Here is an 18,442-nt window from a genome sequence, read left to right on the forward strand (position 1 = left end):
TTATAATCACACCAACAGAATACGCACAAAGTATGCCTAGTCAGAAAAGCAAATCACACGATTTTACAGAAGAGTGCACCTGTCGTGTAAACTAAAAGCAGTAAAGTGGAAGTAAAGTTATATTTTAAAAAGCCTCTCACTCATGCATTGTGTATTTCCCGGAATTTACCTCATCCTGTTTATGGAAGTACTGATGCACCAAACTGATCATTAAACATGGCACGTTTGGGCCATGCAAGTACCGAGTATGATCATTTAAGATGCAGTGAGCTGAGGAAATAAGAAACATATGGCTGGTCACAACAGTTCTGGAGGACTGTCTGTGTTTCAGGTTAAAAAACCTGGAAAGACTCAAACAAAGAGTTCTTGTTTGCTGCCGGGAGCAGCTTCAAACAGCAGTATAATCCTGGCATGGGTCATGACTTACCATTAGCCCAGATTACGATTGCAGAAGCAGTTCATATAAGATGCATTAAAATGAAGCTGAGCAGAAGCAGAGCAAGTCTTTGAGGTCTAGATCACTGTACATTGTGCTAAGTCTTCAAAGGATAATTTGCCTGTGAAACAGCAATCCAGTGCAGATGCCAAATACCCACATCATGCAACGATTCCTTTTATTATATCCTATATTTATCCTACATTATACCCTTTATTATAGCCTATATATATTTATGCAGGTCAAAGATACTATTTCAGGAGGACCCTGGCCAAGAGGACAGCGCACAGCACAATGTCCAAAACATATTTAATAAAATATGAAGGTTAAAACCAATTTCAGTGCAAATTGAGGAGAAATTATATTAACCAAGAGTAGCATTTTCCTGATCCTTTAAAATTGACTTCAAATCCTCCACTGTAACCAGTTCTGAGAATTTCAGGCCCTTCTTTATATACTTCCAGGAAAAACAGACAAATTTAAAAGTTTTTGTCTGATTCTGTTCTTACTCTGTGGAGAAACATTTATCAAATATATAAAAGCAAAAGCCTTCCTGATACACGTGTATGCGCAGACGTAAGAGGGAACCAGGAGGGGAAAGTTCTATATAGAAAGAATCCAACAGGAAAGTTTGAAGACAAACAGCAATGATGTGTGCACAATTTGCAAAGCTAATAACAAAACATAACGCATAATTATGTACAGGTATACCTTATGTAGTTACTATCAGGCACATTTATAAAGAGCAGATCATCATAATGTAATAAAGATTAAAAAACAGTTGTAGACCTCAAGGGTTTCCTTACCTAAATGGGGAAGAAGGTTTTAATTCTATCATATGCTATAGACCATTCAAAGCCAATCTTTGAAACAAGAAGGGGAAAAAAAACTAAAAAAAATTGAAGTTTTAGAATTAATACAAGGGAGGTATGCAGGTTGTACTCTTCAGTGTTCTCCTGGATTATTCTTATTTAGACGAGTTAAGGACGACTTTATTTAATAAAACGTCTGTTAAAAATCCAGACATGTTTTTGTGCACTGACAGAATGAAAAGGTTGTTTATTAACTGGATGCCTTTATATCTAAACCCTGGAGAAGACATCAGACTGGATTATTTATTTAGCAGTTGTGAGTTATGGTGCTTTTCCAACACCATTTAATTTTCTTCTTTTTCTTTTCTTCTTTCTTCTGCTATTTGTGTCTTATAAGCTCTTTCATGCTGGACTTATTTTCTGTGCATGAAACAATAATAAAATCAAATCTATCATTTTCAACTTTTGCTCTCTTGAATGCTAACAGCACTTCAGTGTTTCAGTTTCAAGCTAACATATGCGCTAACATGGGATGTGCTTGTGTCTGCGTGTCAGTCAGTGTTACTGAAGCAGCTTGAGGCCATGCAGTAACTTCATTCTCCTCTTCCTCTGAGCATAGCCACATAGCGGGGGTCAGGTAACAAAACGGCATGAGCCTGCTACCAGAGTCAGAGCATACAGCTTGGCCCCGACACGATACAACAGGATCTGTTTACGCTGAAGGAAGGAATACAAGACCTACCACAGTGCGTATGCATAGTACAATAAGCAGTACTTCCCTTTGCAACTACGATCAACCATATGTGCAAATTCAGCATCTCAAGATGTGTTCTATTATAAAACTGGTGTCAGTCTCTATTTGTCAAGGCTACAATAAGCACATTCACTGTGCAGCACAGCAGTGTAATTTAGAACATATGTGTGAGTCCGGGAGCATCTCTAACAGTGTATGCTTTCTTCAGATAGCCCATGTCTATCACCCCACATTTACATGTAACTGACCATATCATGCAAATTCATACATAATCATTTGCAGAGATGAACTGGCTCATCAGTGGCTGAAGTGTTGATGTATATCTGTATAAATGAAAGTTCATGTAGATTGAGATTAGCACATCATTAGGCAGATTATGTGTGTATAAAATTTTAAAAACTTATCGAACAAAACGCAGTCTGTGATGTGACTAAATTTACACTGCATTAAGCAGCAGAGGGCAAATTTTATTGCAACATGTGCAACACGTGTTGCAAGAAAACAGGAGTTGTAGTTTTCATAACATTACTAGCTCAAAATTAATTAATTCATAATTTAGTACCGTAATCTCCATGTTAGGGGTTAGAACAAGGCTAATAAACTCCTGTTAAAACCTTTTGTTACAGAAATACAGACAAAAAGAAATCTATGTCTGAATGCCTGGAGATCTGAGACTGACAGAAGCAAAAAGCTTTATTAGTTAAAAGAAGCTTTTAACTTCTCTTATTCACTCACATTTATAGAAGCACTTTTTTCTACGCCTGTTTTCTATCTAGCACTCACACACCGGTGAACAACTTGGGGTTCAGTAGTTGCCCAAAGATACTTTGAAGCAGTCAGGGATCAAACCACCAACTTTCAAATTAGTAGATGACCTGTTCTACCTCCCGAGCAACAACTACCCCATTGTATTTATTATTTAAATTACCCCAAAAAAAACACACATGAGAAGCAAAAAGCAACTTGCAATGTTGGAGAATACTGTTCAGTATTCAGAATGACTTGAGAAAAATCAAAGCTACTTGGTAACAAGGGGCCCTTTACTATAACATAAACGCCACAAGGGTTCTGTTTCTGCCTCAGTTTATTCTTTTGTAATTTGGAGGATAAGACCTGATGTTCTGTGCAACTCATCCTTTCATTCAGACTCAGATATGTCATGTGTCTATTGGACATTTTCTGTGACTAAAATTGGGCTATGTGAATTTAAATAACATTAATCACAAAGATATCCAAACGTTTACCTTCCCTGGAAAGCTTGATTAGTTGCCTGTATCAAATTCTCCCTCCCGCTTACTCACACAGAGGCCAAGGGTTACACATAAATAAGGACATTCAGTTCTCTTGGTTTTCCACAATTACAGGCTTGTGCACTTCTGTGTTGTGCTCATGGATTACGTGGTGTTCACTTGAAAATAACAAGAACGCACACAAGCCACACTAACACAAAAAGAATTATAGCATAGGTGCCCCAGTGCTCGACCTTTCATTAGCAGCCACGCTTTGATCTCACATATTAGTGTGCACAGAAGCTTCAGTGTGAAATTGTGTGTTTGTGCATATGTTCTCCTACCTCTGTGAGAGCATGAAGCTGGCCCTCATGGACACAAACTCCTTTAAACCTAGAAGACAGATGCAATGAAAAATGTTGTTGTTAAAACATGTTTTATAAGCACCATTTCAAAGATTAATTGAAGATATGTGTAATAATTTGACTTGATAAAAGAAAAATGTGGTTGAGACACTGACAGACAAATGTTCTTATCTTTGCAAGCCACAAACACAGTTTCTAACTAGTTCAATAACTTGCTAGAAGAAGTTGTCTGCTCCCTTATCACAGGAGGTGTTTTACACTAGATACCCTTCCTCATACAACCCCAAAGGGCATTTGTGCTTCCAGCTGGAATCAAAGTAACAGCCTTTTGCTTGCCAAGAAAATGTGTTAACCATTACACTATAGAATCACTTGCTATGTAGTGTGTATAAAAAATAGATTAAAATACTTTGTGACCTTTTCTGTTATGAGTGAAGAGAAGAAAGCAGCAACAACAGTTGAGAAAAGATTAAAATTCCAATAGGCAAGACCGGACCGGTGATTACTGTCAGACAGTCTCATAACAGCAGGATAATAACAGCTCAGCTGCTTCACCTGCATTCCTTCCATTTCTCCCTCTGCCTTTCCTGCAAATTTTAATATAGTAATAAACAAAACCACAATCATGCTAACACCCTTTCTGTTGTGTCAGTGTTTCATAATCACACTGACAAATTCAATTTCTGATATTAAACTAAATAACTAAATAATTAAATCTACCACAATGACAAACACTTTAATCAAGGATAAACACAGCCTCAACTTATCATGTCAGATCATTCTTCCTCAATTTTGGATGACTTTTTATTCATCTGTATTTATAAAATAAATTGAGCCCAGAGAGGGCTGTGTACCCCTTCACTTGAAATCTAATGGTGTGTGTGTGTGTGTGTGTGTGTGTGTGTGTGTGTGTGTGTGTGTGTGTGTGTGTGTGTGTGTTCAGAGCAACACATGAACCAACTGTTCACAAACTCAGTTGAGGACCTCATAATTCTGAAGTAAACGAAAAGGTCAACTCTGTGGGCCCTTATTGGACTTTAGCTAACAATGACCCCCTCAGTGCAAGCTTGTTAGCACACAGACACACAAACCATGAAGCACGCTTAACAAAGATGGCATTGTAAACGATGTGTGCTTGTGTGTCCGTGAACACACAAAGATATTTATGCATATGTGTGCATGGCCGTAAACACACACTCCCCCACACACATGCCCAAAGTAGAATGTGAAATATTTACTACAAAGACAAAATAACAAACCTATTTTATAGCAAAACAGTTGTTCTAATTGAAATAACATCTCATATTCAACATTTTATTAAGTGTACCCACTTTCCATACTTTCCTGCAGTAAAATTAAAGTTAAACACCTTTGCATTTTACCACAGATGTCATTTGAAGAGGTTTAAATATGGATAAGATCTGCATTTAAGAACCATAAAACAAATACAATCTGAAGAACTAAAATATACTATTCATATTTTTTAGATGTGGAAAACTAAAACTTTTCTTGGACAGCAGCCATTGGTTATATAATTCCACAAGCACATTTGATTTTATACACCTTAAAGGACATGTACATCCAAAACACTAATACCTGTGTAAGATTCTTCTGGCAGCTGCAAAGAAAACTGTAACAACTGACTAACTGAAAGACTGGGAAAAATCATGATTATGCAAAGTTATACATACATAAATAACTTTAACTATTAACAGAGGCAGCCTTGCTCAAATCCACAGGCTTCACATATTTATGTATCTTTTTTAGATCTTTACTAGCTTCCAGTTTTGTTTTGGCCTTTGTCCATTTATGTCAATGTTCTTAATGTTTAAACAAAGCAAAACAAAATAAAGTCATGAAAAGTGGCATTACACTACAGAAACAGAAGACTTTTAAGGACATTAGAGAAATTAGTCAGCAGGACAGCAGCGTAATTATGGATTCAAAGTTGAAAGTGGCCAAAGATTATGTGCATTTAACTTCAACAGGAAGTTAGATCTTAAAGAAAATGGAACTTAAAGTCAATTTCATCATGATGCCTAGGTTCTGACCAAGTTGCAACCTGTGGCGCTGAAAAGTGAAGCCCAAAAACAAATTCCAAAAATCAGAGTTCCTTAAATGGCAAATTGAGGCTGCAAAAGTAAGTCAAGTCCTCTAGAATCCCATGTTAAAACTTTGCAACTAAAACAGGCTTTGCTACATGTATCCAATTTTCCCTTTCACAAGAACAGCGCAGAGTGAAAAAGAAGCTACTTTCAGCTGCTCACTTATTCACAGGGGATCACATTTGTTTTGGCAGACTTTAACATCAGATGCCTTCTTCTGATGCAACCCCAAAGACATTTGTGTCTCCTCCTAGAATCGAACTGGGAACTTTTCACTTGTTAAGCAAACATGTAAACTACTGCACTATGTAGCCAATTTTTTGTGTATATCTCACCCCTTTGAATTTTATTAAGGCTTAAAGTTAATATACTATTAGGACAGTATCCACTTTATTTCTACATTACTTGGTGCTATTTAGCAGGTATCTCTGGCTAAGCGAGGCACTTGTTAAGTCTATCAATGCATCATGCTTACCTGTGTTACTATTTATTTAGTACTAGGTCCAAAAAGAAGAAGAAAAGCAAAACTGCGACTGCACTTTTAAAACGGTTTGACATTGATTTCTATTTTAATTCTGAAAAATGTTAAATGGAGACAACACAAATCAGCAAGGACCACAAATGTCACCAACTTTTTGACACTTTGCCAATCATACAGCAGATAACTGAAAAGAAAATGTTCATGACTGTATACAGCTTCTGCCTTTCCCCTTCCCTGTGACAGAGAGGGCCCTCCTTGCTTCTTGCCTCCAGGCATCTGGTGAAACCCTAACAGGAGTTGGCAGCTTAGAAAATCCATTGCTAATAGGCTCTATGTTTGACACAGTTTCAAACCAACCCCAAAGGAAACAGGTCACAACCACAAGCACATGAGCAAATGACAGAAGAGAAGTGGTGGTGAAGGGGGTGGAAGACTATAAATATATTTTGTTTATCATCACACAGGCAGGTGTTAGTAGAAATTATTTTCTGCACACAGTCATTTGTGCTGAATATCATCTAGAGTTTCTGAAATCGTTACTAAGAAAGAGTTTCTTAAAATCTGCACCATAACGTAATAATTATCTGGAACAAAATAATGATTTTGCTTGCTTTGTTTTAAAAGTTAAATTAATGCAGCTTTTAGAAGCAACCAACATTTTAAATTAAGATTCAATTAACAAAGGTTATTTATTTATTTATTTATTTTTAAGAGCCCTGGCTGGAAAATAAATTACTCTTATTCGATTACTAACCTGAGTATGTTTGGATGATTAAGCCGGTTCATTAGCTGGACTTCTCTCAACATATTAGCCCTGTTACTGCTGAGCTTGTTCATCTTCAGAGCCATAACTTGGTCTGAAGCTCGATGACGTACCTGGAAAAAAGTCAAATGAAAATGTGTTCAGTTACAGTCAAATACAACCAAACACTGTCTCATCCTTCATATCTAGGGCAGATTAACTATATTCTTGTAGCAAGAAAACTATGACTGCATAATGCCTAAAATGAGCACAACAGTTAAGGCCTTGAACAGCTTGCAACCAAGCTCTTCTGCAATTATAACCCAAAAAAATATATTAAATCTGGTTCTTCAGGCAAGAAAACAGAGGAAGCCAAAAAAACAAAGAGCAGGACATAAAAGAGAAGTGAAATGAGGTCAGTCAATGCTGACCAGCCATGACAAAGGAAACAGTCAGGTCAGTGCTCCACAATCAATTTTATATGATTCTGCGTCAGGATTTAGTTTCCATTGATTTGTTACATAGTTGTGGCATCACACTCAATCCCTCCATGGCTGGCTGGAGAGTATCCCAGCACGGCAAACCTAACAGGTCATTGGATTGTGACAACTTTAAAACATTTCCCGTTGAAGCTTTGAAACAGTACAGTACACTTTTTTTTTTAAACAATCTACTAGCATTTATTTTTCATTGACTGCAATTGACTAGCAAGAGGTGCTATGTTGGTAGCATGTTTAAATTTAAATGACTTAAAGTCAAAACCAAGAAAGTTGAATCAAAATTTAGAAGCAAATATTTCTTAATCAACATCAAATGTAACACGAAATAGAGACGTGTATGCAGATTTTGATTTTGTTTGTTTTTATCCCAAATTTAAAGATATACTTTGGAGCCATTGCAAATACAAACACACACACATACACACACTTTCTAAAATATCAGCAGTTCAATTTGCTTAATATATTTAATATCTACTGAAGGAAATACAGATTATTTTACAGATTCCTGTGGTTACTATTAAAGGTAGAACGCCCCAATGTGCCTGTCTAGACGTCAGGAGAACCAATTGACTAAGACACTGTATGCAAATCTATCTACCTGCACATGCAAACTCTTTCCTCCCATCAGAAGCATTTAAAAAGCTTTTAAGAAAGTAATTTCAAAAGCCTAAATTAATCCTGTATCTACGGAAAGATGAGCTTCAGTACATAAGGCAACTATTCAAATATCATAAGCTCCAGATGAGGTGTTAACTGTGGAAAATTATTCATAGACGCATGCAAACCAGACCTGCTAACTGGCACGTTAGTATAGAAGTTATGCTATCATTTATTCTGCAGCAACTTAAACCAACACTTCAAAGATCATTTTAAACTGCACAGTGAATAAAAGGTTTCAGTGCTGCCAGTGTTACTGTATGGGCCATTGTGCATTCTTTGTTTGGTAAAGCATGAACCATTACAAGAACAAAGGTTCACCTGTCACATATGTTGGTTTGTTTTGGACACTTACTCAATACTGGATGCTGGATAAACATGGTTTGTTAGTAAAAGAGTTTTGGTCACTTTTAGTCGTGCATTCCTTTTTTAAAAACTGCTACATTTGATTAGATTCAATAAAGACTGGGGGAGGGGGGTATACAGTCCCAAAAACGCTCTTATATTCACTATAAATAAATAAATAAATGGCAAATTTATGTCATCTTATAGCAGCTATCTTCCATTACACAGCCACTGTGATATCCCATCAGTAGGATGGGAACTTGACAACACAGGCAAAAATCAATGTGGATTATGCAGGAAACATTAACAATTAAAGGAAAGTATACAGAATAACACTGGTTCCTCTGCACTGCAAGTTCATTACTTAGTGCAAGATGATCACTATTATATACCGTGTATAAGCAGAACTTCAAAAAATATAATGAACTTGAATTTAGTCTGTGAGAGTTTTCTGTATCGACTTCTCTCTGTGTCTCACACATGCACAAACAAAAATGTCTCTGTTCAAGTTCAAAGGAGTGGGCATGGCTAAAAGAGCCGACAGTCCCCACCACAGGACAGCAGAAACAACAGATGGCCACTCCTCTAAAGGCCTCCTCCCCCACATCCGTCCGACCCCCAATTCCTCACTCTTCACATCCCCCCCATCTGCAGTTATTCCTCATCCCCCCCTTTTTCTCCCCTCTGTAGGCTCCAGCAAATCATGCCCAAGTAATCATCAAGTCTGTAGGGGTAGCATTTTTCCCCCTCTCCCATCTTCCTCTCTAGTGTCTCCCCATTTTTCCACCTCGCCTTCTCAGATGGAAACCATAACCCTAGTGTCTGTCTCAAACCCTTTACCAAGCCCCTGCCACCCCAAAATAACTCAACCTCTAACCAATCCTTACACCCCCCTCCTTTCAAACTCCTCTTCCTCTCCTCTGTAGCCCTCATCCTTGCCTTCCTTTGTACTCAGTAAACACCTAAAACCTCTTCTGAAGCACCACATCCCGTTCATCAGTCTTTCCACACCACCCCAGGACCCACCCGAATCTGTCCCTCCTCTTTAAACTCCTTCTTTTGCCTCAGCTCTGATCATTTTCTATAGCAGTATAGAAAACAAAGTGAGTAATGCTTATCTCACAGTGATTATGCTGTTTCCCTTCAATGAAACACACCCCAAATGTCTCTAAAATCATTCATCAATGGTGTTTGCTTTGTTTATTTTTTGTTTTTTTTAATCCACTCTTTAGCCCAGTTGCAGCACTGTGAGTTATGAATAACTTCCAGGGGTTTTACATCAATAACAATGGCATGTTTCTGAGAGCTGGCATACAAACTACACAATGGGTTAGAATAGTGCTGAATAACAGCACTTTCTACAAGCTTAATATGGCTAATAAAAACCAATTACAATATACCTAGATTCGCTCCAATACAAATCTTCTGGATTAGCTTGAGCTGTTCCTAACAACACACACGTCACTCAAACACCACTGGCTGTCAGACAACAACAGTATCATCAATCAGCCCACCCACGACACAATGGAAACCAAATGTCACAGCAGGTCATCTCCACTGGAGGTCTCATGTTGCATACAATCCAGTACATGGCCAATCCTCCTGCACTAAAGCCAAGTTGAAATTCCAATACACAAAAGCTAACAAGGAAAAATAAATTATAATAGTTTGTAGGGCTGGGCGATATGGCCTAAAATCCACATCACGGTATAATTTGAAAAACGTGCAGTAACGATATATATATATATATCGTGATATATTATTTTCTTCTGTATAACGTATTTTCCACACTATAAGGCACACTTAAAATCCTTTAATTTTCTCAAAAATCGAGAGTGTGCCTTATGTATGAATTCTGGTTGTGCTTACTGACCTCGAACCGATTTTGGCATGCAGAAATCTGTTAAAAAATGTTTTAGTACAACTTTGGTAAGCCGCACTGCTTGATGGATTGTCAGAGCATTACGGCTGCCGTAGTGAGGAGCTTCGCGGAGTAATCTGGGTCCAAAACTCCTCTTCAGGTCCCAAAGTCAAACGAACACTGAGAGTTAAAAACAGTCTAAATTCTTTCATCTTTAATAAAATCATCAGCGTTGCTGCTTTACCAGGTGTAACAATCAAGTTTAACATCCAGGCATCCATGAAAACAGAATTTATTACATTTAACAGAGTTAGAAGTTAACAGGAAGTTAGCTCGCTAGTTTCCAGCTAAACATGACATACCATGTTCTGACTGAGAGATTTTTGAAACTAATTAAAATGTACAGCTCTGCTACCATTTCCAACATAAATGAAGACAGAAAACTAAACAGCAGTGGCGTTTGCAGGGTTACTGAAGTTGGACTACCTGGTATATAATGATGTGCTACGTGATTGCTAGCAACACAGCTATGTTAGCATAACATTAGCACAGTGAAGCTGGAGGATGAACGCCAACTTTTTTTCCACTCGATAAAAGTTAACGTGACGGATTCTGGTGGTCAGGGACAAATGCAATCGCATAGCAGGATGCTATACACGGGCCAAGCTTCAGTAAGGAGAACAACTGAGATTATTCATCCACAATACAAGGTTAGTTATTAATATACTGCAACAACATGGGAACAGAACAGCTGCGAGAGAATTCAACATTAATGAATCAATGTTACGGAAGTGGAGGAAGCGCAGTTTTTGGCTTTCCCCATATTTCAAAAGTGCTTCATCTCTTTGCTATGACTGTCGCCCGGCATAATTTGCAGATGATAATGGTTGTAGCCGCTGCGATGCTTTCGACCAAAACAGGCACAGCTTGACGACATCATCAACATGCGCTATGGCGATAGAGCGGTATAGTCAAAATCTCTATCGTTGGCCAAATTTTTATTGTTTCTATCGCCCACCCCTAACAATTTGATAAATAGAGTGAAATAAAAGGGAGTCTTAACTTTCTTAATGAATAAGATAACAAACCCTTTACCCCAATGTTGTCACCTTTGTCTTCCATGTTACCCCTTTAAGAAACAAGAGATCGGTCTTTACTGTCTGTCTTAGAATAAACCCCGAACAAAGAATGCATCTGATGATATACTAAAACCAACAAAGTCAAACATTATTAGGCCATCATCATTTATTTCTAATATATGCAATCGGGCTCTATTCCTAGATGAGCAGTCACACTGCTTATCTAAACCACAATGAGTCATGCAAAAATTTGTAACTGTCATGGTGGACTGATAATACAACAGACCAAAAAAAAAAGTTTCTTCTGCTGCAGCTTCATTTAGCAGAGCCTAATTAATAATGAGACTGAGTGCAATCGAATCACAAAATAAAACTATGTCAGGCACCAAGGGTGAAGAATTCAGCTGAGGTCAAATCTGACACTCTTGCTTGAGGTATGAAATGAGGCATGGTTATAAAATGAGAAGACAGTGAAAGAAAAGACTGAACTTGAGAAAAGAGTGAGGTAATATCTGATCTCTACACACCCTGAATACATCAGAGAAAAATCCTGAGCCAATCCACTCGCGGGAGAAGTCATCAAGGCGTGTAAGACAGGAGAAGGCACTGATGAGGGCTCGGTAGGATGATGGGGAAGACACCTGGAGAACACAGAAAAGGACATGTTTGATGAGCATGTTGCAGGACCATACCACAACTTTGTTTGGGCTGAAGAGGTTGTCAGAAACAGTTTCTGAAAAAAGCCACTAATCTATAGCTAAGTACAGACTAGAACACTGTACAGGTTATAATTATACTGTTGTCCAAGCTCTACACTGGCTTTACATTGAGTTGTAGAGTGCACACGAGTCCTGTATAGTGTATAACATGTAACAATTTTAAACTAAACTAAAAACCAACCTGCAAAGGTGGAGCCATTCCCATCTCACACACTCCTACCCCTCCGATATCATCTCTGTCCTCATTGAGGCGTTCAGGTCGTGTAGGAAACCCAGCAATGGAGTTGCGTTTATTCCGTTCCATGGTGACGTGAATGACGGTGGTACCAGTGAGGGTATTATGGGTGTTTTTCTGTAATGTACCCGCATGACAAGTGGACTGGTTGGTTTTCGCGGAGCCGAGGGTTTCACGGCAGAACAGTATTTGCACAGTTTGTGTTGCGGGAGAAAATATATCACACACATAGACTTCTGTTTCTGAATCTGAACCCAAGAATTTTCCAAGTAATCCAAATCATCACTGCTTGTAACTGAGAACTTCACCCAAATAAGGATTTCACATGTTTGACAGAGGTATGTTGTATCCCTGGAGACCTGTAGAAGGAAAGAAAGAAGAAATTTAATGAGTAAGCTTCATGGCAGACTTTTTTTTTTCTATGCTGCTGATTGAAGTAGCCATTGTAGCCAATGAGAGGTATAAGCAAATGCAAATTAAGGCTTTAACATTTATTCCCACTTTAAGTGAAACATAAAATGAACAGTAAGAAAAATTTTAAGTGTTTGAATGAGTTTAAGCAAAGTGTCCAAATGACAAAAATATTGTTTTCATAAAAAATATCTACTTATCTCCAGGTATCAGTCTACATTCTGATCATTTTTGCTGTTAAACTTCCGTCTTTGGATTTCCAGTGACTCACAAGCATGTTATCAAGCATGGTTTACTTCATCACTATTTTCAGGTGCCGAGACTTGGTGGCCCATAAATCCTCCATCTCAAGTCATCAGGCCTATTTAACAAAGATTTTTGTATATTTAAAATGGTCCTTTTGACATGATCTATCTATCTAACTATAAAGCAAGACCTTTTTGATGCAGTCATGTCACAAAAACAAAATGTCTAGAGAATGTCTGAGACTAAAAGACACATTTAAGACCTATGCAAACTGAATTTAAGTCAATTCAGTACTTTTACTACAACTTTTTGGTATTGAATGCGCCCTGAACATTTTATGGCTCCTTATTGACCAGCAGTCTTACACATAGTCCTAAACAATAAAGAAGGAGCAAGTTACAATTTCAGGTTATTCTAAAGGTATTTAAAAGCAAATGCAACTTTGGACTGGGTCCTGTCTCAGGAGGGACGAGACAAGCCAATATTACTCAACAGGCTCAAATGAAATGGCTGTAATAGGGGCCCATTGTCCAATTATGGGAGATTAGCCAAGGAATAGCTCAGGTCTTGGACCTTTCTGCCATCCAAAACAAAGTCAGCAGGGTACAAAGGGGAACAGGAAAGCACGTCTGCGGCTAAAGGTCTTTAAATGCCTGTAAACAATGTGGCTTTCATATCTTAAGAATACGTCAAGCTAGAGGAAGATTTCTTTAGCTGATAAAAACATGTTGAGCCACTCTATAAATCTTTCCCTATAAATGCTGAAGAGTACACAAAAAAATGCCTTCCTTCACCTAAGGTCATAAGCAGAAAATTTCCACTCACTGTACATTTCCACTGAAGACATATTTCAGATCCTATGTCTCAACAGTAAGTGGAAAATTGACCTGACGACTGAGCATCTTATGTGTGCTGAATAGAACATACACCTTTAAATAAGAACAGAGTTCAGTGAGAAATAATAACTTTCACGCAGTAAATTGCTTGTGACCTGTTAATGTTAATGTAATAATGAAAGAAGCATCCAATTATAAACTGTTTGCCAGCTGAATTTAAAGCTGGAGTTTGTTCCATTTATCCATGGAAGTCAGAAATTAAAATGATTTTTTTTAGTTTGATTTTATGGATTGAATGTGTTCAGGTCAATAAAAATATTTCACAACCTCAAGTTTTGGCACTAGGGATTTTCTGCTTGCATATTTAAAGATGTCTGCATCTACATGACAATACAAAAAAATGATGTCAGGTGCAACAGGTAGCAATAATTCTAACTGTATATAAATGTTGGCCAATCATAAGGCTACAAACAATAACACGGGGCACAGTCTGACACAGGCGTAAACTTTTGATGTCGCAAAACAAAACTATTGTTTCCCTTGTCCACACAGAAAGGTACCGGATGACGATGTTGCACTTTCATTTTTCAATGTTCAATGTTTTATTGCTACAATGGCAATAAAGATTCTGATTTCTGACTTGACATCTACTTTGCATATTGTTGACCATCACATTGATAGGCTGAGATAGTAGGTAGGTGTATCAGGGCCTAGTTCTCTTCAGATGTGTCTGAATGACTCTTTTTTTGTGGCTGCTTCTAAGTACACGTCATGCTCCACTTCTCTTGCCTACAAGTTCTTTATTGTTTCTGTTATACCTGTTGGCTCTTCTGCACATTTTTAAGCACATTTAGGAACATTTTTATAACTACTACCCAGCAAGTATGTCGCTGAAAGTAAGATTTTGTTGCACTGGCTCCCTGTTAACTTCAAAGTCCATTTCAGATTCTGGTATCAACTCTGCTTTGACAAGCACCAGGGGATATCAGAGAACGTTAACATCAATATATCCCCATCAGGTGTCTGAGGTCGTGTGATCAGGGCCTGCTGACTGTGCATCAAACAAAGTAGACAGAGCTTTTGCAACAATTGCAGACTCTGGAACTCTCTCCGCCTGAGCCTGAGCTCTGTGGACTCATGATCTCATAAAAAAAAAAGAAAGAAAAAAAGCTCAAAATATGAAAAAAGGCTCTGAACTAGTGAATGAACAAAAAGTGGACATCTAATGATGTCACTTTGGGTTTCAGGAAATTGTAAGGGGTATTTTTAACAACGACTTCATCCTTATTCTTATCCACTTTTGCTATTTTAGAAACGCTTGCATAATGTTGCGCCAATGTGGAAATTTGACTTCAACTTCTTCCCTGATGTAAGAACAGAAAGTAAACAAAGACTATGTGTTGTGGTTAAACGATTCCTTTAAGTATGGGTTCCAACAATGAGCTCATACGTAGAAGTCGGACTTCACATTATCGCTAATACTATAAATACTGTCATTATGTACTCTGGCCTTTCTGTGTTTGAGAGGAATAATGACAAAAGCTTAAAACAGGTGCAGTATTTTAAATGAATATACTAAAGAGGCCCATTAAACCAAAGCAGAAATTCAAAAGTCAATGTTGGGCCCAGATGAGGTTTCATAAGATCCTAAAAACAGCAGTGACACTAGACTCTTAAGAGAGTTGCTGTACTCCTACTGGACAATTTCTGAGATCATTCTCTGTCCCAGCCACATCCTTAAAAGGCTTTTCATCCTCCTCTTTCTGTTTTTTTTCCCCCTAACAGCGACACCTCATTTTATGCCTTGCAGAAACAGTACGGCAGGAATAAAAGTGGCTGTGCCAAGAAAAATGCAAGCCACAAGTACCAGGCCCAAGCGTTCCTATCTAATTTCAGTGGGGTTTCCGTCCAAGACCAAGAACACAGATACATCACATCTATTCTGTATCTGAGTAGACAAGAATAGGTCAGCAAGTAGAACATAAATTCTCCCTATATTCATAACCGAGAAGCAACAAAGAAGAGCTTCTGCATTCACACACCCACATTAATGGTCAAAGCTGCCCTAACTGACTAAATAAAAACTTCCCATTCTCACAAACACTTCAGACATACACATGATACTTGAAAAAGCCTGATCTTTAATGGGTGGTTAAAAAAGGATTTTCAGTCAGAATGATTATTTTATAGGCAAAAGATGATGACAACCATAGTAATAATTTAAACACCTACTCATTAGGTAAAAATGAAACGCACATCATTCATAGTCACTTCCTGGCAATAAAAAAGAATTAAATTATGGGGGAAACAACCACAGCTGCATACTACAACATGACTTGGTCCAATTAAAAAAATAGGATCATACTACAGAAAGTTGTAATTTTGAGCAATACGATAACCCTCTATCACACTGGAAATGATAAAAAGAAAATGTAGGCAAACCAACAGAGTTCATAACTATATTTGTTTCCAAACTATACCCTGTTGCCTACATATCCAAAAGGCGTGCACTTAAAAAACACCACACTAAAGGAAAAGGGTGGAAATTTCAAAGGCAGAATTTTTCTTGGGGTCTGTAAAATGTGGCTTGTTGCTACTCTGAAACAGATGGGGCATCACCAAAGCAGCCTCAGGCCAAATGTTTTAACAGTAGTTTGGGGGCCTGAACACCATGCCACTGTGTCTCAGTGGATCAGAGCCTAATAGAAAATGTCAGCAATAAATAAAAAGAAAAAAGTACTTAAGTGATGCTCTAATGACAGGTTTGTAGCTAGGGTTAGTGTCTCTGAGGAGCAAGAGGAATTAAATGGGCGTGAGTGAACGTGTAAGAGTCTGCATACACAGCTCAGCAATAAGCACAGACCTGTTTTCACTACATTCAAACACAATGTAGAAGTTATGATAGTCTCTAATGATAATTTCTGTAAACAATTTTCAGCATTTCAGTAATCTGATAGTTGGTATCTATAACTCACCAAACAAAGGGCCTAACTGTAAAAAGCCATGCAAAAATGTAAACAAGATCAATTTTAACAAAAGAGAATAGCATCACATCTGACTACAATCTATTACAGAATACCATACCAATGCATACCTCTCATTCTTCAGAGTTTTGAAATAATGGAACAAACCGAGGGGACAGGCACTGTGGAGTGGAGGGGAAAAACCTACTTTATATACCTGAGAGCCATAAACAGCACCAGTGAAGGGGGAAAAGCATGATTCGTATCTTGTAAAGTATAAATAATATGCTAAATAATGAACTTCTCGATCAGCATTTCTTCTGTTATTTTAAGTGTTTTTTTGGCCGCGACATAAATGTAAACAAACCACAGAAGAAACAGTCAGCATTGGCGTGTGTTCCCCTCGAGTTCAGCTGACTCACCTGTTTTTATTTCATAGAGGTGTTTGCAGTAACAGTGCAAACTCGTTTTCGTGTCTTTTACCAGGTGCCATTTGAAGAAAACGTCCAATTAACGCCAAAACAGCAGGGTTGGGACCGAGGCTAGCTTCGTGACTAGCGGACGGGCTAGTTTGTCAACAAAACTGGAGCTGAGCAGAGAGCTAACAGACATTAGCCCCTGGATCCTGCAAACACACACAAACAAGAAGTTTCTCGTCGCGACGATTGAAAAGTCCAAATTCCCAAAGGCTCAAGTGTCACAATCAATTCAGAGACTGCTTATGTTGTCCTTGTATCCACAAATGACCAAATGACCGTGTTTTTGTACCGCCCGGGATAATATTTCAGTCGATTGTTGGTGTTTGACAGCTCCGTCGTCTTTCGTCTCTCATCCAAGTAACTCCCACTGGCCCCGCCCACATTCGACTGGCGCGTCTACAAGCCAATGAGCACGCGGAAATTTGCGCGAGCGTTAGTTAAAATGAGAGAAATATACCTACCGGTATGTACCATCATATACAATTTTTAAAAAATAAGTGGAACCCTCAGCAATGTCTTGGTAAGTTCATTGCCTATGTTTCATAACAACGACTTCACCCTTATTCATTTATATTTCAAAGTATTTTTGTACTTGTACTTTGAATTGCCCAATAGCTTGTATTAGTTTGTTTTTTAAAGTTTTTGTTGACAACTCCAGCAACCCCACTGCTTTTGTTAAATCCATCCCATTTACATGTGACATTTTATTGGTTTATTACCCAATAAAACGATTTCATTCAGTGATACGTTAAGACTTCTGATCTATTTTGTGTGGTCGCGTATTGCCTGGTAAAATAATCACAAACTTGAGCACCATATATTTAATAAGTCTTATTTATAATGACTTTTTCTGCTCACAAGGTGCTTTAACTCCAGCTTTTATGTACTCTCGTGGAAAAACAGCCTCATCTAATGGAGAAAATCAGTCAGCACAAGCCAGCTCACAAAAATCAAGAAACAAGCGGCACACCTGAATTTGTTCTAGATGACATTTTCCAATAACTTTCAAAGAAAAGGTCTGTAGTTATTTGCGCACGATAGTAAAGTTTGAACATATCTCAGCCACTCCTGCGTGTCCTGATACTGTCAGAGTAACAAACAGAATCTGAACGGCATAATACTCTGACTACTAACATGGGTGAGTGAGGCCCGCAAAGTGGCCTCACTCACCCATGTATATATATATA

General features: G+C 38.0%; 1 protein-coding gene across 1 annotated transcript in view; it reads right to left on the reverse strand.

Annotated features, from left to right (window-relative positions):
- The window catches only part of tesk2 (testis associated actin remodelling kinase 2), a 33,291-nt gene extending 15,669 nt beyond the window's left edge, over positions 1–17,622 (reverse strand). The window contains exons 1-6 of the mRNA XM_005728967.1: positions 17,199–17,622; positions 12,549–12,679; positions 12,267–12,437; positions 11,894–12,007; positions 6,937–7,058; positions 3,576–3,624 (exon numbers count right to left, since the gene is read on the reverse strand). Of these exons, the coding sequence (XP_005729024.1) occupies positions 3,576–3,624; positions 6,937–7,058; positions 11,894–12,007; positions 12,267–12,389 (408 nt within the window). The 5' untranslated portion in view covers positions 12,390–12,437; positions 12,549–12,679; positions 17,199–17,622. The remainder of the gene's footprint in view (positions 1–3,575; positions 3,625–6,936; positions 7,059–11,893; positions 12,008–12,266; positions 12,438–12,548; positions 12,680–17,198) is intronic.
- Positions 17,623–18,442: the final 820 nt, after the last annotated feature.

This window comes from Pundamilia nyererei, unplaced genomic scaffold (assembly GCF_000239375.1).
Source record: "Pundamilia nyererei isolate P.nyererei 1_Seehausen unplaced genomic scaffold, PunNye1.0 scaffold00031, whole genome shotgun sequence".
Taxonomy (NCBI): domain Eukaryota; kingdom Metazoa; phylum Chordata; class Actinopteri; order Cichliformes; family Cichlidae; genus Pundamilia; species Pundamilia nyererei.